Source organism: Trachemys scripta, chromosome 2 (assembly GCF_013100865.1).
Source record: "Trachemys scripta elegans isolate TJP31775 chromosome 2, CAS_Tse_1.0, whole genome shotgun sequence".
Classification (NCBI taxonomy): domain Eukaryota; kingdom Metazoa; phylum Chordata; order Testudines; family Emydidae; genus Trachemys; species Trachemys scripta.
This window is the reverse complement of record NC_048299.1, coordinates 71,049,764-71,073,666: the sequence shown is the minus strand read 5'-3', so window position 1 is coordinate 71,073,666 and position 23,903 is coordinate 71,049,764. Positions and strand designations below refer to the sequence as shown.

General features: G+C 41.7%; 1 protein-coding gene across 2 annotated transcripts in view; it reads right to left on the bottom strand.

The window, feature by feature from the left end:
* The window catches only part of RBMS3 (RNA binding motif single stranded interacting protein 3), a 545,220-nt gene that overhangs the window by 403,542 nt on the left and 117,775 nt on the right, over positions 1-23,903 (bottom strand). For both annotated transcript variants that reach the window (XM_034760833.1, XM_034760834.1), the window contains exon 2: positions 19,920-20,089. In XM_034760833.1, the coding sequence (XP_034616724.1) occupies positions 19,920-20,089 (170 nt within the window). The remainder of the gene's footprint in view (positions 1-19,919; positions 20,090-23,903) is intronic.

Below are 23,903 nucleotides of genomic sequence, written 5' to 3'. Positions count from 1 at the left end.
CAGCAGGGCACATACATAGTGCAGTGATGCAGTGACTACTTACCCTGGTTAGTCTGGGAGGTTGTTTTCATGTTATGTGGTGGGGGGTGGGTTGCTCTGTGACTTTGTGGCAGGGGAGGGCAGTTAGAGATCTTAAGCGGCGGTCCTTAGGCAGGATCACAGAGCCACACAGCAGGGGATCTGTAACCGTCCTCCCCCTGCCACAAAGTCACATAGACCCCCCATACACACAGTCCCTATCAGGAGGGGTGACAGGCTCCGTTGAAACAACCATCCCACCGCAGCGGAGCCTGTCAGTCCTTGAGTTTAGAAGCTGCATTCGCGCGACTACACTACACCCGCTCCGCACCACAGTCTGCGTCCCAGTTTTAAAAAATTCCCGCGAAAACAGTATTAAAGAAAACGGTGTGCTTTAACAAAGTAGAACTATTTTTATTTTGAAACGTGTGTTGGAAGTGGGGTGAAGGGGGTATGTAACTGGATAGGATAGTCAACATGAACTGGGTAAAGAAACGGGGGCAGGTTCGGCTTCTCTGTACACAAACTTTAAAGTCACAGGTTACCCTGCTCACTCAGGAACTTTGCTTTCAAAGCCTCCCGGATGCACAGCGCTTCCCGCTGGTCTCTTCTAATCGCCCGGCTGTCTGGCTGTGAGTAATCAGCAGCCAGGCTATTTTCCTCAACCTCCCACCCCGCCATAAAGGTCTCCCCCTTGCTCTCACAGAGATTGTGGAGCACACAGCAAGCTGCTATAACAATGGGGATATTGGTTTCGCTGAGATCACAGCGAGTCAGCAAGCTTCTCCATCTCCCCTTGAGACGTCCAAAAGCACACTCCACCACCATTCTGCACCTGCTCAGCCGGTAGTTGAAGAGTTCTTTTTCAGTGTCCAGGGCACCTGTATAGGGCTTCATGAGCCAGGGCATTAGCGGGTAGGCTGGGTCCCCGAGGATGACTATAGGCATCTCCACATCCCCAACAGTTATTTTGTGGTCCGGGAAGTAAATACCTTGCTGCAGCCGTCTAAACAGACCAGAGTTCCTGAAAACACGAGCGTCATGAACCTTGCCCGGCCATCCCACGTAGATGTTGGTAAAACGTCCCCTGTGGTCCACCAGTGCTTGCAGCACCATGGAAAAGTAGCCCTTTCTGTTAATGTACTGGCTGGCCTGGTGGTCCGGTGCCAGGATAGGGATGTGAGTTCCATCTATGGCCCCACCGCAGTTTGGGAATCCCATCGCTGCGAAGCCATCTATGATCGCCTCCAAGTTTCCCAGGGTCACTACCTTTGGCAGCAGTACATCAACGATTGCCTTGGCTACTTGCATCACAACAACCCCCACGGTAGATTTGCCCACCCCAAACTGGTTCGCGACTGACCGGTAGCTGTCTGGCGTTGCAAGCTTCCAGAGGGCTATGGCCACTCGCTTCTGGACAGTCAGGGCTGCTCGCATCCGGGTGTCATTGCGCTTCAGGGCAGGGGACAGCAACTCACAAAGTTCAAGGAAAGTTCCCTTCCGCATGCGGAAGTTTCGCAGCCACTGTGATTCATCCCAGACCTGCAGCACTATGCGGTCCCACCACTCAGTGCTTGTTTCCCGTGCCCAGAATCGCCGTTTCACAGCATCAACATGACCCATTGCCACCGTGATGTCCTCGGCGCTGGGTCCCCTGCTTTCTGAGAGGTCTGTGCTACTCTCAGACTTCAGGCCATCACCGCGTTGACGTAGCCTCCTCGCCTGACTTTTCTGCATCTGCCTCAGGGCAACCTGTATGATAAGCTGCGAGGCGTTGAGAGCGGCCACAACTGCAGCGATGGTTGCAGCGGGCTCCATGCTCACAGTGCTGTGGCGTCCGCGCTGTCAATGACTGGAAAAGTGCGCGAAATGATTTCCCGCCGGCGCTTTCAGGGAGGGAGGGAGGGCGGGAGTGATGGACGGATGACGACAGTTACCCAAAAGCACCCTGGCCCCTTTTTTTTTTACCCAGAAGGCATTTGCGGCTCCACCCAGAATTCCAATGGGCGGCGGGGACTCCGGGAACTGTGGGATAGCTGCCCTCAGTGCACCGCTTCCAATGTCGACGCTTTCCCCGTTAGTGTGGACTCACAAAGTCGAATTACTGTCCTTAGTGTGGACACACACGTTCGACTTTGCAATATCGATTCCAAAAATTCGATTTAAGTAAAATCGAACTACTCTCGTAGTGTAGACAAGGCCTTATTTATACTTTGTTCCTGAAAATTACACGGAGAACTGTATGGAGAGACTAGCACTGTGCAATTTGACGTACGAGTCATGTGGCAATTTTCTAGGAGGGTCGGGGGCGTCCTTATACCCAGGGTAATTTTTTAAAATGCCAGCCATATGGCGCAATCTGGTCCATTTCAAATGCAAAAACACACTATTCAGAAGTAAATTTCTGGCAGGGATGATGTAGCTATAACCACCAAAGAGAGAAACTCCATTACTAGCAGGGAAATTCCCCCAAACCTTCCCTTCGGTTTGTTGGTAGAATTTTAAGCAGAGCTTCTAGGGGCCCCCCCAAGAGTAGTCTCCTGTTTATTACTGGCTGCAGGCCCCTGCAAGACCATCAAATGCACAAAGATAAAGTCTTGAATTAAGGTTCACATGAAAAACACAGGCTTAGCTATTTCAAAGCGTTGGATCCATCTAAGAGAGGGGCAGCTGTAATTAGTTGGGGCACAGATATTAGTCTTCCTGCAGCCTGCCAGTTAGGGGATGCAGTATTGCTAACTCCCAAATGTTGAAAAATTATGAGCTAGACTCCAAAACGTCATGAGTGGCTTTAAAAGTTTGGGGTTCCTATTTTGACCTCTGGTTTGGGAGGCAGTTGCCTGCAGAGGGCACTCGGGTCACATTTTCAGTCCTGTCTCCACGACCATGAAGGCTAGAAACCTACCTTTTTAAAAACTGAAAGCAGGCATTCTTGCCTAATCCCATGCTTTAAGGAGCTGATGCTTTAGGAAACATACTAAATATTGCAAGACTCACAAAAATTGGCAACACTGGGGCACCTTCATCAAACAAGCGATATCCTCAGATGCAGACAAGCACTACTTACCAGCTGTGTGTGTCAAGTTCTAGAAAGTAATCTCCCCAAGGTAGAAACTTTATTTGCCTTTATCCCCACCCTATGAAAACAGATAATGTTAGACTTTTAAGAATGGGTGATTCCATTTATAGAGGGGAATAAACATATTTTCTCCACCTATTTTATTCCAAGTATCATGAACAACCATAGCACATATATTTCGTCCAGCTGGAAATCTGTTGTAATCTGTCAATTTTTTTAACTTAAAAATGAATGAAAATCAGTGCATTTCTACCCACAAGCAAGTGGCATTGCACCCTGCTTTGAGCAGGGGGTTGATCTAGATGACCTCCTGAGGTCTCTTCCAACCCTAATCTTCTATGATTCTATGAAAGCAATCCAGGAGTGAGAAAAAAAAAATGTAATATGAATATGTGGCCAATCTGTCAGCAGTCAGATAAACAGATGCTAAAATAAACAGTTCTGTTAGAAATAGGCCCTACCCTGCAAACATTTATGCATGCGAGTAACTTTATACTCAGGTAAGTAGTGCCACTGAATAAAATGGGACTACCCACATGAGTGTTTGCAGGATCAGGTCCAATGATTACATAACCACGACATTCTACCCACAAATGAGCATGAGCACCCAATCATTCTGCTTGCCTAGGCACCTTTCTCTTCACCCTTATAGATAATGGAAGTGCCCAAAAGAAATACATCTTGGATCAGAATCCAAAGCAAAAGAGGAAAAAAAAGATGACTACTACATTTACTGATTTCCCACCTGCCTCCTGTCCTAGGCTCTCTCTGGACCCAATCCAAAGTCTACTGACAGTAGTAGAAAGACTTCCATTGATTTCAGAGGGCTTTGGCTCATGCTCTAAATCCACTATTTTCTCCAGACTCCTTTTAAACACTATTCTATGTCTGAAGTTCCTGAGAAATTTTAAGATGATTTCCCAATTTCACACTTCAGTTTCTTTTTTCTTCCCACATCCTCGGGACAATAACTCTTTTATTCAAGCTTCCACATTCTTGGGGAAATTATCTTATCTCTATGTTAGTCTCACACACTGAGCACAGATGGAAGAGAATCATCTTCTTGTCTGAGATTTAAAGATATATGTATGTTTACATGTCCTAAGATCTTTCTACAAGATAACTAAATTGTTCTTATTAATGCTGTTCCCCTGATGGGAATATTCAAATTGTTTGGTGTCCTTATCTCTCTTGTGGTTCAAAATCAGCTATGAGAGTAAAATTATGCTTGGGTCTTTTTCTGCCTCTCTTAGGCTAGGTCTACACTGGGGGGTGGGGAGGTCAACCTAAGATACGCAACTTCAGCTATGCAAATAGTGTAGCTGAAGTCGGTATATCTTAGGTCGATTTACCTGGCTGTGAGGACAGCGGCGAGTCAACTCCGCTTCCGCCTCTCGCCACTGTGGAGTTCCGAAGAAGACGGCAGAGCAATCGAGGATCAATTTTATCACGTCTACACTAGATGCAATAAATCGATCCCCGATTGGCGAGTAGTGATCGATCTATCTGGCGGGTAGTGTAGACGTACCCTTACTCTCACTGGACCAGACTGTAACTTTAAAACTTGCCCTGAATAAAGGGCAGTGTTGCTCCATCTCATGAGCAACGAGAGAATGAGCTGTGACACAGAGAGGCACCATTCCTTCCTCTACCCTTCCCTTGCTCTGGTAGAGACCAGGGAATGGGCTAAGTTACTTCACTCCTTTTCATGGAACGTCTTATCTCCCCTCAACCCATGGCCGGTTATTCCTCTGTGGGCCAGTAGGGAATGAAGCCAAGGCTCCTCCTATTGCCTGCCCCTTCCGCTCCCTCCCTACCCACTGGCTTGCAGGCAAGTAGCCCTGTTCCTCGTTCCTCCCCCCGCCCCCCGCAGCTGCAGTCACAGTGAGAGCAGACAGTGTGTAAGGGGTGTAAGGTAAGCTGTGCCACCCATCCCCTTACTCTCCTGCATAGTCAAGTAAAGGCTGTAACAATCTGCCTCGCTGAGTAGTACCTTTCCTGGTGAGTAGTCCCACTGATTTCAGTGGAATGATGTATGGAGTAAGGTGCTACTCCTCGTGAACAAGGATGGCAGAATCCAATCCCCTGTTTATAGGGGAGATGGATAAGATTTAAGTGCAAACATCTGTTCTTCCTCAAAGGAAAACATTGTAAAGATCAAGGTGAACACCCACAACATAGAAATACAGGGTTAAATACTCTGGTGTAATACGGCATAGCGCCATTGACTTCTAGGTCCTTCTCCCCCTCAAATACATAGCATTCAAAAATCGTTTGAGAGAGAGTTGACAAAAGAAAATTTGCAGAGACAAGCACTTTTAAAAATAACCTGAAAAACATACGTTGGAACAGGGGCTAAGGGACTTAGCTGCAAGACTCCATCTGGGTTTCCAAAGAGTCAAGCGGTTAAATCCTGATGAAACACTTTGGAAACGCAGGGGTGGGAAACTGCCCAAGCCAAGAAATTCACATTTAAGGCTGAAACATCATCCAGTTCTACTTTATAAATCACACAAGGATTTCTTTACATAACTCCCACTAATGCTGGTTGGTGTTGGATGAGGAAATCCTCCACAGACAAAGAGGACAATCTATCCCATAATATGATGTGTAAAATAGACCACTGCATGGAGACTCCAGAACAGCTAGGCACAATAGGGGTGAGTTAAGGATAAAGGTTCAAGCCTGAACTCTCTCATTTCCTGTCTTTGGCTCGTCTATGCCAGTTCCTTAATGCTATGTTAATATCATTTTTGCGGATCTGATTGAATTACCCACAGCTCTTCATGCCAGCATTAGTGGATTTCTCTGTAATGAGAGAATGTATTTTACTGCACATATTGTTTCTAACTGTTAAGTGTACCAGCTGCATGCCTTCTGATAGCAGCACTAGAGGGCTACCTCATTATGAGGTGAAGAGCACTTTACTGCTGGCATGGAGCCCAATCCTGCAAGCTCTCTGCACACCAAGCTCTCACTGAAATCCTCAAGAGGAAGACGTGCACTTGTTTGTCACTAAGAACAAATTAGGGTTGCCTGGCGTCCGATTTTCAACTGGAATGCCCAGTCGAAAAGGGACCCTGGCAGCTCTGTCAGCATCGTTAAAAAGTCCAGTCAGTGGCACAGTGGGGCTAAGGGAGGCTCCCTGCCCAGCTCCGCAAGGCTCCCAGAAGCGCCCCTAGGCACAGGGGCAACCAGGGAAGCTCTGCGCGCCCTGAACCTAGGAGCCGGGCCAGACATGCCGGCCACTTCCGGGAGCCACATGGAGCCGGGCAGGAAGCCTGCCTTAGTCCCAATGTGCTGTCGAGCGGGTGCAACCTCAGGTAAGTGCAGCCTGGCTGGAATCCGCACCCTGCACTCCAACCCCCAGCCCCAGGTTGGAACCCCTTCCTGCATCCAAATTCCCTCCCAGAGCCCACACCCCAAGCCCCTGCCCCAGCCCCGAGCCCCCTCCCACATCCAAACTCCCTCCCAGAGCCCGCACCCCACACTCCCTCATACTCCCCAACCTCCTACCCCAGCCCCCTCCCACATCCAAACTCCCTCCCAGAGCCCACACCCCACACCTCCTCCCACTCCCCAACCTCCTACCCCAGCCCCGAGCCCCCTCCCACATCCAAACTCCCTCCTGGATCCCGCACCCCAACCTCAAGCCCCTCCCGCACCCAAACTCCCTCCTGGAGCCCGCAGCCCGCACCACCTCCTGCACCCCAACCCCCTGCCCCAGCTCTGAGCCCCTTCCTGCACCCCAAGCTGCTCATCCCCTGCCCCACCCCAGAGCCCACACCCCTCCTGCACCTCAACCCCGTCCCAGCCCTGAGCCTGCTTCCTCACTCTAAACCCCTCAGGTCCAGCCCAGAGCCCCCTCCTGCACCCCAAACCCCTCATCCCTGGCCCCACACTCCCAGCCAGAGCCCTCACCCCCCACAAACCCTGAACCTCTTATTTCTGGCCCCACCCCAGAACCTGCCCCCCCAGCCAGAGCCCTCACCTCCTCCCACACCCCAATCCCCTGCCCCAGCCCAGTGAAAGTGAGTGAGGGTGGAGGAGAGCGAACGAGAGAGAGGGGATGGGGTGAGTGGGGGAGGTGCCTCAGGAAAGGGGCAGGGCAGGCGGCAGGGCAAGGGTGTTCGGTTTTGTGCAATTAGAAAGTTGGCAACTCTAGAGCAAATGCTGAGTACTCATTGTCTGATGTGCTGACAAGAGGAGCTCCTTTTATAGCTGATAGTCCCTGTATACTATGGTGCAAACATGACTTTGCAAGCTGCAATGGTGGAAACTCTGACATTTTGGGCTCCATGTAAGATTGAGGGCTGCTAAATTTTCAGTTGAGTGGATGCCGCGCACACAGGTAACAACTACTACACTTTTTAGACATCTCTTTAAGAAGTGCTGACAGTTGTATTCCAGATTTTAAAATGCTAAATGGTTCTGAGATGTCGAACAATTCTAGTACAGTAGCTGAAATATGATTTAAGAAGACACTTTTAGGGATACTTTTATAATTTGCTAACCAGCAGCTACCAAATGAATTATTAAAGTTACTGAGGTGCAGAAACACTTCTACAGAAAAAAACCTGGAGATAAAAATGAAGACAAGATAAAAAGAAAGGAAAGTAATAGAAGAAAAGAAAGTAAGGAGAAAAGGGGAAGGAAGGAAAATTAGTCAATGTAAGAGTGTTCCACATACCTAGTCTCGGTGTGCCAGAGCTATACTCAGGGCTGCTCTAAATTGTGCTGTCAAATAATGGCTCCCACGGCCTGGCTACACTGATCAGAACCCACAGAACACACATGGTGTGCTGGTTCCTACCCTGAAATACTCACCTCCTTGATGTGAAACACCTGTAGGGCTGGCTGGACTCTTAAATTTGCCGTAACGGCAGCAGCTGAGGTCCCCTTTGCAATGTGGGAGCAGCACAAGGGGGACTTACAAAAGGCTGGACAGCTGGTCTCATGATTAAGAGGAAACTCTTTTTCTTTAAATCAAAGTGTAATGAAAATGACAACAGATCAAGCAACTGCCAGTAGTTATCAAATACTAAATATTCGGGTCCATGTTACACAGTGTTAGAGGTTTTTATTTTGTTGGGTTTGTTTGTTTTTTACTGCTTGTTGGTGTTAGTGAGAAATCTTGTGATTAAATACAATAAAACATTTGTTTCAATGCTGATATTTAATAGCTGTACCATTATAGCCTTCTGCTACTAAGAACTGCAATCAGAGTCTTAAAAGGATTCTTAGTACAATTATTATATTAGGAAGTAAGCAGAATCACTGGTTGCATTGCTTTTTTTAAAAAAAAATACACTGTTGTTTTCAATTTAGAAGGAGTTGTTAATGTTTTTATAAGCGCCTCAATAGATGTATCCTGGCTGAATTCTTCAGCTTTCTGTGTTAGTTGTATGACAAGGCGTGTGATATATATTCATTCATTTGCTATGCAGTGGAGAATGCATTTAACAAACTGCATATTGAAATGTTTGTGCTAATCTACTGTACAGTAATTGTAAAAATTCACATCCATAGTATATCTAATTGACAATCCTAAACAAAATGCTCTTTTCAATACAGCAAACAAGAGGGACACATTAGAGATGAGCTAAGGAGTAGGCTAGTGTTTTAGTTTTACCGAACTAAAATTGGGATGGTTCAGATACAGAGTCTATTAGTAAAAAAAAAAAAAAAAAAATGTAAGCTTTTAGGTTCTGTCCATGTGCATAAAATGGGTGAACTAGGATGTTTTTTTTTCTAGTTAGAGAGGCTTTCACTGTACTAAACCAGGAATGGATACAGACCTGGTTTACAATCCAAAGTAATCCAAACTTCAAAGCTAGTGAAAAAAGGTTCTGGTTTTAATCCATCTCTAGTACCCATATACAATGATTTTTTAGAGACTGCCTATTGCATTAGTAAATTCCAGTGAGAAACAGACTAGATATCTGTGGATAATTTATGTTGGTTAAATATACTTTTACACATTGCAGTTATATTATTTTAAGGGCACACAAAATCAGCATGATTAACCCACAGGTATATGATAATAAATGATTATTAAACATAAAAAGGAAATTGTTTCTAACCTCAAATAATAATAATAATAAGTAATTGTTAAAAACCAACTCACTACATCTCATCATTCCAAGATGTCCCCTTACTCCTTCTAATTCCCAGGTCCCCGTTATAAAACAGCTAGAATATTTATGTTCTTCTTGACTTAGTGAATTAATCAAAATAATTGAAGTTTCACAAGTAGCTTATAACTTGTGGAATATATGGTGTCTCTGAATATGGAAGATGTGGAATAGAAAGTTTGTGTAATTTTTATATGATCACCATTCTGTAAGGAACATATATGTTACACTTATAACCTGTCAAAACAACATACTGATAATGCCCTGATCCTGCAATGCTTTCAGCATGAGCAGACTCCTGGGCATGCATGAAGCTTCATGGAAATCAATAGAGTCCACTGTGAGTGCACTGGAGTGAAGCTCATTGTAGGATCGGAGGTCTGCGTGTGCTCCATATTACCATTACTGTATTTATTTGCAGGAGCACCGACTCTGAGCTAAGCACTTTCCAAACACTTAAGGAGGATGGCCGCTGCTCAATGAAGCTCAGATGCCAATGGGACATGCAGAGTACGCACTTGCAGAAAAATAAAACTTTTCAAATCCCAGACATGTTGACATCATTTTAATATGAAACTGCAGTAAGTCATTCCATTTTGCCTGTCTCTGTTTCAGAACAAGAAGAGAAGCAAATCTTCTATGCCTTAGCTGATAAAGCTGTGAGAACTTCTCTCTCCAATGAGCAGCTTTTGAATAATATTTTAGTCTTTTGGGTTTCTAATACATGTCTAACAGAAGTGTTTGTTCCACATATCATTCTGGGAAGTTACCAAATACTTGCAATGAAGGACGTTGCACATTACATAGTGCAGAGTTCTTGTCAATGCCTGTTTGAAGTGGTATGGGAAAATCTAGCAGCTGAATACAATGACATCTTTGTTTTATTGCTGATAATATGCAACAGCTTTGCTGTTATAGTCAGTCTGCCATTTCCCCTTGTATAGAAGTTCCAGGCATGGTGTTAGATTTTTGCCATTTAGCTTAAAGTGGTGCCCAGGTTGTTTGGCTTTCCTGACTTTTGGTTATAACGATTATCTTTAGCTCACAGCATAGCATAAGGAGAACATATTTCTGAAAATGACTGAACATTCTTTGCATCTTATCTGCAAAGAGTGAGATTATGGAAAAAATTCTGCTACACAAATGCCATCAACATCAAAGGGGTCTCCATTCTCCCCTTAGTGCCCTGCACATAATTCCCATTAATGTTAATTAGTGAAAATTAACTAGAGCTAGGCACAGGCATCAAGGGGAGATTAGTCTCTTTAGGAAGTTAGAGAGCGACACTACAGTTCAATTAAAGAATCTCCTGCTTCTTTCTCTTTGTATTGTAACTGCGATTGTAGCACTGACAGGCATAATCTCTAATCTAGCTGGCAAGTGTAACAACAGCAGTGTACCCATGGCAATGTGGGCTTCAGTGCTGAGTACCTACCTGAGTTCGAACCTGCTGGGGAGTCTGGGTATGTATTCAGGTAGCTAGCCATTGTCCCCATATCTATACTACTATTGCTATCCAGGCCAGCTAGGTAAAATCTAGCATTGGTAAGCCTACGTGCACTACAATCACACCTCCATATGCAGTGTACACATATACTTGTCATTTGCTTTTAAGTGCGACAACTAGGGTAATATCCCTGGAAAATCTTATTGACTCTAATTTAAGTATCTTTTGAGTCCATTTCTTAAATGTAAAATTTATTTAATATGGTGGGATTATCTGTAACTTCTTTAGGGAGGAGACATGGCCAATGTGAACCTTGAGAAGTCTAATGAGCTTCAAAGGATTATTTTTAATAATGTGCCAGACAAGAAGGAACTTCGAGGGCAAACAAAGTTAAGTGGTTTTCTAAGAAATATCTGGGAAGAGGCAAATGCAAATTTCCACCTCCTGACTGAACCTTCTGAAGTTATGCTCTGAGGACAGAACCATTGTCTTTTGATTACCTGTTACGTGAGGGCAAGCTCAAGGGCTCACTCTGTATAAAAGAAAGACTGAACAACGCATGGATTGTTCTTGTTTGGAGCAAAAGCTATTATGAACTTGTGGACAACAGAAAAACCACTGTACGGGATTTGACGGACTGATCACTTATCAGAGGTCGTTGGAGTTGGGGTGATTTCTGGTAAGCTTATTAGCATGTGTGTATGTTCTTTTATTGTTTTAATAGGTTTTCTCTGTAATGCTTTTACCTTAAAAATAAATGTGCTTGCTTACAAAGGGCTGTGTAGTATAACTGTGGGCATTTATGCTTTTCATAGCTTCAGGAGAGAAAGCCAAGTGCAGGCACTCACACTTTAGGCTGTCTGGTTTGCTGGGAATAACACAGTTTAGGTAGGGAACTGTGCTGCCTGGAAAACCTTGGTCAGGAGATGCGGGTGTCCGTCCAACAGAGGTAGAGATTGGGGAGCTGGAAGAGGGGAGATGTAGAGCGGTGCCCTTGCTGGAACATAGAGGGAAAATACAGGTGCAGTTTGTCACCCAAACAGTGACAAGTTTAAAACTGGGGGAGCTGTGTGAACCAAACGCACTGCAACTGTTACTGTGGCAGCTTTCACGCATTCGCAGTTCCTACTGATTCCAGGGGGAATACTGCTTTGTAAGGACGTTTGGGGACTATAGGATTTGGCCCATCCTAATGAAACAGAGGTAGTCAGGAATAAGTGTAACCAAAACACAAGTTGTGTACAGATCTAAAATGAGATCTTAAATGTATATTATATGCAGCAAAACCTCAAGCATTTAAATGCCTCAAGAATACTTTCTGGAACTGTGGCATTCAGATGACTGAGGAGAGAGCTCATCAGACTTTATTATAATTTATTATTTGTTTTGCAGTAGTGCCCAGGAGTCCCAGTCATAGACCAGGACTTCATTGTGCTAGGTGCTGTACAGTCTTAAAACCTTCAGACTCTGAACACAGATTTCATATTTTACGGTACCCAATCCCCTAATTCAGTTTTAAAACCAAGTTAAAGTGTAATGGGTGCAGCGGAGAGTATAGGAGCCATAAAGGCTTCTCTGGTTCCCCTATGCTGGGAACGACTATGGTCCCTTCCATCCTGCTCCACGGACAAACAGCTTGATTGTTTTTTATTATTTATTTGTATGGGCCTTTGTGTACATATAGGTGCATAAGCAAAGCACTTACTGAGAGTAAGACAAATCAAGTCTTGCCAATTCTCAGGATTTTATAAGGAACTGTGTGTTTTTTAGGATTCTTTTTCTTAAAATCCCCAGCTTCTGCAGTCAGGTGATTACATGAGAAATTCAGCTTTCACTTTTTAAAAAAGTGGGTTTCTTGCCCTGAAGGTTGTGGAGAAAAGCTTCAAAATGTGACCCCCTAAAGACTCAAAACACAGAAGGCAAATAAAAAGAACCCACCATTTATTCTTTTTTAAAACCTCATCATTTTTAAGCCAGTCTAATGATTTCTGAAGATGTGGGGTTGGCAATACTCCCAGTCAATGAAATGAGATTTTCACTTAAAGGCCCCCATTCAGGAAGAACGCCCTATCTGCGAGCATATGAACAGTCCCATTGATTTGCTCAGCTTGGGCCTGTATGCTGGTGGACAGATTCACCAGTCAGGGAGGAAAACTGAAGTCCCAACTACAAGGTAATTTAAGTCCCTGTCCCCAGGGCTCACTCTGTCAACAAGGCCCCCAAAAGGGAGCAAATAAACTCCAAATACTCAGTACTAACCACCCAAGGCTTTTCCAGTTTCCATTAGCTGGGAAGAGAGAGGACACACCCATCCCTCTGATAGTCCTTTCTGCCTGCTACAGACAGTCACCTTCTCCATTTCAAAGTACTTCCCTGGCCAACCAAGAATGGCAAATAGAAAGAACATGATGCATATGGTGTTAAACCAGGTCATTGCATTATCTTATTTTGTGTAAATCTCCTTCACTCACTCACTCCTCCTGCCAACTCACCCTGAATCCTCCTATTTCAAACACAAGGGCCAATTCTGAAGTCCTTACATTGAGTAATACTTCCATAAGTACTACTCAGTGTAAGTTATGACTGCAGAATCAGGCCCACAGTTTGTAAATTCCTTGGGACAGTGACCTGGACTTTAGCTTTCTATAAAGCCCTATGCAGCTGTATGAACAAACATCATATAAGACGAAAAGGCTATAAGGGAAGGTGTGGGTTAATTATTGTAGTATGACTAAATAATTATGCTGATGGAATGCACGAGGCCTGATGCAAAGCCCATTGAAGTCATTGGGTTTCTTAACACTGATTTCACTGGACTATGAATCAGGCCAATCCTCATTAAAATAAACTACAGTTGCTTATACAACTGGCGAGGGGTTTCCACACAGAGAAAGAAGGCAGAAGCAAACCATAGCTGTGAATTTCTTAAGTTTTAAAACTATTAAATTCCACTAAATCTCTTGTAAACAGTAATATAGTCTCAATAATGACTCAATCTCAATCTAATATTTGGTCTGAGAATTCTTGTATATTTATAGTTTTGGTTAAGTAAAGAATTCTTAATAATGTAGATTCTTCTCCCAAGCCAAGGTAAGTTTTAAAATAATCATGTATTTTCCTAAGTACACTTGCAAGCAAATGTAGTTTCCACTCTACTTTGAACAAAGTATGCATGTGCATGAACACACACACACACACACGGATATGGTCAACATTTAGCCTTCCTTTGGTTTCTCTTTTTTGGTAGTTTAAACAACAAAAACAAAGTTTAAGTGATCATTTTGATTTCACATTGCCTAAAAATTCTAGGTGTTTCATAAAAAAATAAACTGACAATATTTAGTATATATTGGTAACATACTTGTATACCTATGGGACTCCCCACAATAAAACGAGGCTAATCATAATAAACTCTCTAGATCAAATCGCTGTATTATCAGCCCATCCACCCACCTCCTTCCTGCAAGCCTGAGTGGGGAAAAAAGTGAGCGTTGCAGCATGTCCATCAGGTCAGCAAGTCTGGGCTGTGATGGAGCAAGAGGAGACATTTAGTCAATGGTGTCTCACATTCAGTGAGTCTCCTACACATGTCCATGCGTCAGAAGAGTTTGTGAATCACCCACTATGGTTCCTGATAGAATAATAACAAATGCTATTTGTCCTTTGGATGGTTTAGGGCCATAGATGTTTTCAGATTCTTAAACATTTACATTAATGATAAGCAAATATCTCAGTGCCTAATGGACATATCCAGCCGTGCTGTTATGGTTGACTGGCTGCATGTAGAAATATGCTGGGGGAGTGTAGCAGCGAAGAATATAATGAAAGAATGGAAACACTACATTCTCAAACAAGTCAGAAGAAGCTCATTGCATTTGTTTATCCTGCTTGTTTCTCGAAGCCTTCTCCCCCACAATAAACAAACAAGTGATTATAGCAGTGCCCTTCCCATGGCGACAAACAACTCACAATATTTCTGTTAAGAACTCTCAAGTTTTTTCCCCCACCCCCAGGACTTGAATTATAATTCATCTGGGGGAAAAAATGTTTTCTGCACCAAACCACGAGAATTCTTCCCTCTCCCACAAGCCTCCATTAAATTATGTTCATCCAACTTGAAAGGGAATCAGAAACTCTTACTGACACTCGGTCACACTCCAGTGAAATGATGGCTACATCCTAAGTAGGGAATGTTGCAGGTGTTCATTTATTAGCTTAACTAAGTTATTTTTGTGCCTTTCTTCCTTACAATGACAACATTCATGTCCCAGACAGAGCACTCCGCAATACTCTGGGCATTTGTTGACCTAGGGTTTTGGTTTCCCTGACAAAAAGGGGTGGCTAAGGATAGGATTAGTTCATTGCCTATATGGGGGAATTTTAATGTTTGTCTTTAACCATTTAAGATATTCAGGAACTACAGTAACAGGCAGATAATACAAACAATTTTACTAGGATTTGTTGTTTGTTTTTAAAAGGGTAACAAAGTAAAGAAAAAATAATACATACAAAGCCTGCACTTAAATATTACAAACACATTCAGCTTACACATCGGAATACAAAGCTGTGAGTCAACACACTTTTGAAGTTAAGATGCAGGTATTTGAAAACAAAAGTTCATTATATTATATCAATGTGGGCCTTAAGTAGAAGTCCAATTTTTTTATAATAATATTAGTAACAACAACAACCACGCAGAGGTCTCATATCACAGGGTAAAAAGCTACTTCTACGTCACTAGGTTGGTTTGCTTTTTTGTTTGTTTAAATAATAATATAGACATCCCTAAAATTAGTTACTGAGCACATGATCACTCTTCAATTTAAAAACCTATCAAGTTCAAATTCTTTTTTTTTTCTTTTTAATGTTTAAGTGCAGTCCCTGCCCTAAAGAGCTTGCAAGAAGAGAGAGACACAAGCAATGCAAGCTTGCTTAATCTATCCCATCAATGTGCTTCACCAGTATTCTGAATGAACCACTTCTGAGGAAGACAAGTGTAAGCCAGTGGTGTTCCCTCACTGTCCTGAACAGAATCTGCAAACATTGTATTTAGTCCAAACGTATCTTACCTGGGATTTGACTCTATTGGTACTTCAAACAACAATGAAAACAAATCACAACCTTCACTTGCCCCCCAAATTTGGCTGTTTCTAGGGTTTCCCTGGAGAGACTTCTCTTCCTCAGACCTTAGTTTCCTCTGCTCAGACCGAACAGCCGAAGTGTAGTGAATGAGAAACACTGGACACCCAGAGTCAAGCAGGAATCAATCTACATCTCCCTGAATAGTTCCAACACCAGGTAATCCAGGGAGAAAGCTCCATCATTCTGAGGTTAACTCACTTTTCTCACCTCTTCAGTCAATGGCCTCTATGCTAAAGTATACAAGAGTGCCAATTATTGCTAATTACAATGGGGGAAGCAGATTGCAGGCCTCTATTCAGATTGTACTGTAATATGGATACAATGCAGCAAAAGTTTTCACCTCTGTTTTCCTTATTTTTTGTCCAACTCTAATATAATTATTTCCCTCTTGTTTGTCTTTCCTATCACAAAAGTAGAGGGAAGAAAATAAGTTAGGAATTTGACTCTCACTACCTTGAGGCAAATCCATGACACTTTGAATGGGAAGAAGATCCTTTGCCTCACAGAAAATATGGCTCAGAGTCATTGAGAAGAAAAACCATACTGATGACAATCACAGCAAAACAGGAAACTTTCTGTGCTTAGAAAAACATTTAGGTACCAAATTCTGGCTCATCTTCCACATAACTCAGCCTGACTGGCTCACAGACTTATCAGTTTTTGGGTTTAATATTTTTGTTATTGTTGTTGTTGTTTTTAATTCAGTCCTTTGATTTCAGGCTGGATCACACAGAAATCAAACATTGCCGGAGGATAAAGAGATAGCTAATCCAAGCAAGGAAAACAAAGTAGATGGATATGGTAAGATTTCTGAAGGTACATTTCAGGTACAAGGCAGTAAAGTACAAAATCCAACCATATACTGATCAAAGACTGAGTAAAATGTAGTTTAAATTGCATTTAAAGGATGGATTTAGCACTGAAAAACTGATGGCTAGAGCACGGCAGACAGGGACTGTCTTCACAATGCATGCAAACTTCATAACACTATATAGTAATCCTAAGAGAAAGCAAATTTTGAGCTATTATATTTAAACGTATAACCAAAAATGCATAAAATGTTCGACTACAACTTGTTAAAGCTCACAGGATTTCACGGTTTTAAAATATATTTGTATATTAAAAATTCACAATAGGAATACATGTTCCTAGTGTAACACATATTTTCACCTGTAGCAGGTGAAAAATTTTCAAGCAAAACAATTTTTTAAAAAACAGTAATTATTTTTCAAAATTGTCCACTCTTTTATGGCCAAAAGCCAACAACTAATATTTTTCATTTTCCTCTCACCTTTTATCCTTTTTTAAGCCCCTTTTTAAGTGGCAAACTAGGAAATGGGAAAATAAAAAGGAGGGATAAAGAAAAAATGGAGAGAAATGAGAAATAAGGAAAACCTGAAAATATTTGGTTAAAAAATTGTGAACATTTTTGAAAAGTGAAAAACCTGCTCTAAAAACAACAAACAAAAAATCCAAATGTCTAAAACTTCATATGTTTTTGTTTGTCTGTTTTTTTGATCAGCTATATTTTCACCTGGGATTGCAATAGTTTATTGATGTGCCTCATATGTTAGTGACGACCAAAGTGATTTCTATGCATAGTTTTAAGAGAATTTGGGGATTCTTCTGGGTGAAACACATTATTTTGTATAAAAATAAGGTATGATTAGATTAGGGAAGGAACTTTATATGTTGTTTGTATAAAACAGTACTTTATACATTTTTCATTCTACAATCTATAAATATTAAATGTTAATTATGTTTATCTTAATTTTAACAAACATCATGTTTTGACCGAGTTAAGAGGAACATGTATGCAACAATGGGTCATACAATTATGCTATAAAACATTGGGTACTTCTTAGGAATAAATGGCAATATTAGTATATTAATATTATTTGCAGGGATTCGTTATGACCAAATTTCTAAATTATGGAATTATAAATGTGGATTGAGATGGGTTTAAAAGGTTATGTTATAAAAATTGCAAAGCATGCTAAAGTCATATTTTCAGAGATTTCTTGCTCAATTTATGAGAAAATCCAAGACATGAGGCATAAATGAAGGAAGATCACCTTTACTATTCATATATTCCTGGTTTATTTTGTTCAATCACACCTGTTGCTGTACCAGTTTATAAAGTCCCAAAAGATGTACTGTAATTTAAGGGCTTTGTACAGCAAAATAAAGTTTAAAGCAACTTTGCTGAACAGCAGTTACAAGAGATTTTCAGGATCAAAACCATGCAAGAAAGAACAAAACGTTCCAGTAACATTTTTCTTATTTACTTGGTTACTGCGGAGTTCATGATGACTTCTTTTCCTTTTGTTATATCTGAACAGTTTGACAGATTACTGTGACAAGGTTACCCTTAAATTGATAAAAGGTTTGATAGTGTCGGTACATTTGTCAAAAATATCTGACATCACTCATAATGGAGTCTGCACTACGAGCATCAATGGCACTCCAGTCTACTATTTTCTATTCAGCGTGCAGTGCACACTACATAAAAACATAAAATGGAAATGTATAAAAGTCAGGAGGATTAACTAAAGCAGCCACTCATCTTATCAAACACAAAAGCTCATGGTTTTTCGATGATTTTGACTAAAATAGAATCTATTTTTATAGCCACACTCTAAAATGCAATTAAAAAAATGTTGAGTGTAGTTTAAAGGGTAAGAATCCTACTAGAGTAAAGTTGGAAATGGAAATGTTGTACTATGAGAAATTTACTCAGTTGCAAGCATTTTCAACATTCCCTTGGCTACTGCAGAAGGAAAAAAAAAGTGTTTTAAGAGCTTTCTTCCTCAGACCTGCCAAGCATCATACAAAGTGTCTATCACAGTATTTCTGATCAAATCTAGGAAGTGCAGAAATGCACATCACATTGGATAATATTTACATATATTTTAATTTAATTTTCCATATATCTCAAAGCAGCATCAATTTCTGTTCAAATTCTAAGTCTAGGCTCAGACTGAGTCTTACATTAGTAAATCCATTTATCAAGCTCTACCTGATATGCTGATTTGCAATGGAAAGTCTTAAAGGTGCCATTCAACTTTTTTTTTCGGGGGGGGGGGGGGGAAAGACTATAAATTCAGCATTGTAGGATTCCATACTAGCTGTCTCTGTTGATTCCATACTAGCTGTCTCTGTTATTTCCCTACCAATGTTCTCATTCTACAACAAAAAATATATTTTTCTTATTTCCAACCCTAACAACTCAATATGGGATCTGAAAGACAAGATAGGTTATTTTCTTCTTGTGCATCACCACCAGTAATAAAGATTCAGCAAATCAAATTATACCCTCAGCTATACCTGTATTATCCATTATAATCAACTCATTTGCTTAGGTAACTGCCCTGTGATTTGATTTTAGCAAACAATTCTGTTAATGATGCACCAAGAGGAACAAAATTTAGCTATGTGGCCTCTGCAGTGTTAACAGAAATAAAAATCAGTAAAAACTTATATTTGTCACTAAGGTTGGCAGAAATTACTCCAAATATACACAGGGAGCAGATCTGTTGAATAAGAGGGTGACATTTTTACATCATCAATTTTTAGAGGACATTTTGGTACAAGCCCATATTTACCTGGTAACATACTTCTCAAACTTCAGACTTGACAATGAGACACAGCAATCAAAAGATGTGACAAATGACAAATGTGTTTTGTTGTGTGTTCTGCCATGAATCATAATTCTTTGACTGTAAAATCTCTCATAGTAGATGTTTTCTGATTATGTGAATTAATTAAATCAAAGGAAAAGGAAAAGAAAAAACATTGAAAAATAAATTCAGTCTCATGAAGCCATGACTCTCAATTAATTGGATGTCAGTAGATTTTGAACCCTAGATTTTCAGATCTCCAAGCACAGACATCAGCCATTTGAGCTAAAGGAGTCAGTGTTATCCTTTATGTTCACCTTTCACTACCAGGTACATCATGCATCTAAATTCTTGTTCTGAAAATATAAAATCTATATCTACAAGCTTAAAATCTGGCTTGGAAATTTGTCCCTATAAATACGATGGTCAAGTGTATTCATTTCAAACTGGAGGACATGAAATATTTCAATGGCACTTACGGCTGGCAGAGCTTGATAAGGTCCTGGTCAGTGGTGCCGGGTGGAAGGCCTCGAATGTACAGGTTGGTTTTACTCAACTGTTCCCCACTGCTGTTGTTGCTGCTGTTGTTGCTGCTGTTTGTGCTGGGGCTGGGAGGAGCCATGGGGTGGGGAGCTGGTGCATAGGACTGCTGAAAACAAAAAAGTCTGTTACTGGAAAATAAACTCATCACCAGCTTGTGTGTCTTACTGAAGCCGCTATGAATTCATGGTAGTTCTGTCCCCCACACATACTGCAATTAATTCTGGGCCCGGAATTTATTTCCCCCATCTTTTAGCTAGGGCAATAATATACAATAAACGTTATTTTTAAAAATCTGAAAGAATAGCAGTTGATAGATTATGCATGCACTTTATCCTACTCACAAGATACGACATGCTGAATATTTAGGAACAACATTTATTAAATGAAGATGACACACAGCACATGATTTAACTCAAGCCACTCTATGACTAGGGCCCTACCAAATTCACAGCCATGAAAAATGCATCACAGACAATGAAATCTGGTCTCCCCCATGAAATTTAGTCTTTTGTGTACTTTTACCCTATACTACACAGACATCACAGGGGAGACCAGCATTTCTCAAACTGGGGGTCCCAACCTAAAAAGGGGTTGCAGGGGGGGTCGCAAGGTTATTGTAGGGTCAGGGTCCCTCCAGTTACAACAAGGTGAAATTTCAGATTTAAATATCTGAAATCATGAAAATTATTATTTTTTAAATTCTGTGACCATGAAATTGACCGAAATGGACTGTGAATTTGGTAGGGCCCTATCTATGACCCACTCAGTGTGGGAGTTCACTAAGGAAATGTATTGTCTTGAGATTTAAAGTAGGTGTGGGAGCTGATACCAGGAATCTGATGGGCAACCAGCACATGCATAAAAAGGTGACAGGAGTTATCAGCACTAGGAAAAGAGAGACAAGGTTCCCACCGTATGTGCTGTTATGCTGGGTGTAGAATGGATGGTCCTGACAGTATCAAAAGGTCAGAGACTAGGTGATCTGGCCTTAAAATCTATGAATATGCACAAGTCTCACAACCTAGCTGAAAAATGGCACTTATGAATGGAGGCAGGTTTATGAGGCAAACAATGACCCCAATACGTTTCCCCTACCCTCCAACAAATACCTACTTGAAAAGAATACATAAAATCATGTTTTAAATCATTCCTAAGTACCTCTACCATAGGGCAACAACTTTCAAATTTAGCTGCCTAAAACCTCTGATTGAGCCTCGGACTGTACTTACTTCTCATTCTTATTTGCAAAACATTACTCGGCTTTAATTCTTAGAAAGAAAAATATGATCCAGTTTTACAAAAAGGACGACAAGCCTTTTCACAGGTAAACAAGGAGCCTAGCTACAAAATTCGAAGCTAGATCAGAACTTCCCAAAGCTTGAGAGTGTTCAGAGGTGATGGTTTGGTTTGGTCAATTATAGAAACTACAGCATTAGCCATGAAGTACCAAGCTAAGTGGTCAACTGGGCGAGAGAAGGAAGACCCATTCTGTGCAAGCAAAACACTGAATTTCATTAGCAGCCCAGAGACATCAGCAGTGACTTAGATGTCAGGCCGATGGTGAGTTAATGATGACATACTAATAAGCCTATGCAGGCAAAATGAAAGCAATTTGGTGTCTGGCTGTGATGACAGTTGTGTGACCATTATCATATGTTCACACTCAGATACTCCAGTTCTACAGTTAGACCTTGATTAAGCAAAACATTTAAGCCTAATTTCAAGCACATGTATAGTCCATTTCACTTCACTGGCCCTACTCAAAGTGCTTAAAGTTATGCATATGCTAAATCAGTGTCTTCAGTAGCTGGACTTTTTTAAACTGGAAGCTTTAAAACACTTTCAAACAGCCAACTACCTTTATTTTGAAGAACAGAAAATATTGAAAAGTTAAGGCAGGTATAGATGGTAGATGAAGTTGTGCTCACTGAGAGTCTTTGATGAAATATACACATGAATAACACATTTCCAAAGGTTCCTTCCTCTCCCCCACCACTCTCTCTCCCTCCTCCCAGCCTGACTCACTTAAACTAACCAAGGGGGAGGGGGGACACACAAAATCAAGTGTTAAAATTTATATACATCGCTACTGTCTAGCCTGGCTGTGATCTGGTTCAGCAGGACTCTCAAGAGAGAAAATAAAGTTTAACAAACAGCATTATGGTACACTGGCTAGGAAGCACATTCAGTCTGATCCATAGCAAAAGGAAAAACGAACAACTCTGCATTTAATTCTTTCCCTCAGAATGTGTGGAGACTTGTTGACAATCATAGGTTCTTAATAGGTGGGTATCATATTACTCTGCATATAAATTTTATCACGGGGCCTTATCCTCTCAAACTGCAATGTCATTCCCAGAAATAGAGATTCAAAGCAGTAGTATTGGGAAGATACTATGGAATCAGCCAAGAGGCTTTCCCAGTGTTGTGGTGCTTCGTGGAATTAAACTCTCCCTTGCAGAAACAGTACTCTTGGGTAAGAATTTATAAGACTGTAACCCCATACAAATACATAAAGACATGGCTATCAAAATACTAGCTCATGTCCCTGTCCAGAAGTACTTTTTTGTGAGCTCTGCAATATATTTGTGGGGTCTACAGGACCTCACTAGTGATTAATGTACTATTCTGGGGTTGGTTCTCCTCCACAGACCTTTTGCTTTGGTTTGAACACCAGCCACCTGCCAAACAATTTGTTTACAGTGATTGTGTGGCTTTAGAACACAAAAAGCTGAAACAATTTATCTTCCATTTTTCCTTATGACAATTCTGCAGCTTTTGATTATTAGTAATGTACAAAGATCAAGATAACATGGCTCCTACTTTATACCCCCTTTTAAGTTGAATTTATATAATGAATGAGTGTAAGCTATTCAGGGCAGGGACATAGTCTACAAGTCAATAAAATGTCGTGCATGTTAATTATAAATTATTATTAGACATCTTAGCTTGGGTTCATTATGCAAATAGCTTTTTTTCCACATTAAGTAAATGTCCCAAAACTTAGTGGAAAAGACAAGATATACCTTTCAAACATAAAGAGCAATTTTCCTTTCAGTATCAGATATTTATCCTCATACACAGAGGAAAACACTAGGTGCCTGATTCTAATTTAAACTATGGCCATTTTGTGCCACTCTGCAGAGTAAAAGCTATAAAGTACACATTTACACTGATAGTAAGGCCAGAGCAGTGTAATGTGCCCTCAGTGTAAATGAGAATCAAGTGCTAGGATGGAAATTCTTTCAAACTACAACTGAGCAAACACTGGCCACAATCCTGCATGTACAATCACAGGCTGACATCTGCCTTCAGGAAGAGCCCCATTTAAACCAATGTCTGACTGTACATTGCAAGATCAGGGCTTATGTCTGTTTGAACTAGACTATAGACCCCCCTCTACCCTTTCACATGTAAATCTCAATTCACACACTGCTAATTTTTAGGGACAGCAATTTAGGAACCCCAAAATGCTATAGAGAATTTACACCAAGCTACAAAATGATGATTACCAATATTCAGTTTTATATAGTCATGTGGCTGGCTGCCATGTTGGAGACCCAGTCCAGGGGAAGGCTTTAGCCTAGGGTTACCAAACGTCCGTTTTTTCCCGGACACGTCCGGCTTTTTGGTAATCAAACCCCCATCCGGGGGGAATTGCCAAAAAGCCGAACATGTCCGGGAAAAATACCGCCGGCCAGGCACTTCCCCTCCGGTGGCTGCTGTGCTCCTCCCCTGACTTTTCGGCTCTATTTAAGAGCCGAGCTGCCCGAGCGCTACCGGCTTCGGGCAGCCCCCATGCCTATGGACCCTGCGCCCCCGGAGCCCGGGAGGGGAAGTGCCCGGCCGGCGGCTCAGGGTCTGCAGGCATGGGGGCTGCTCGAAGCCGGTAGCGCTTGGGCAGCTCGGCTCTTAAACAG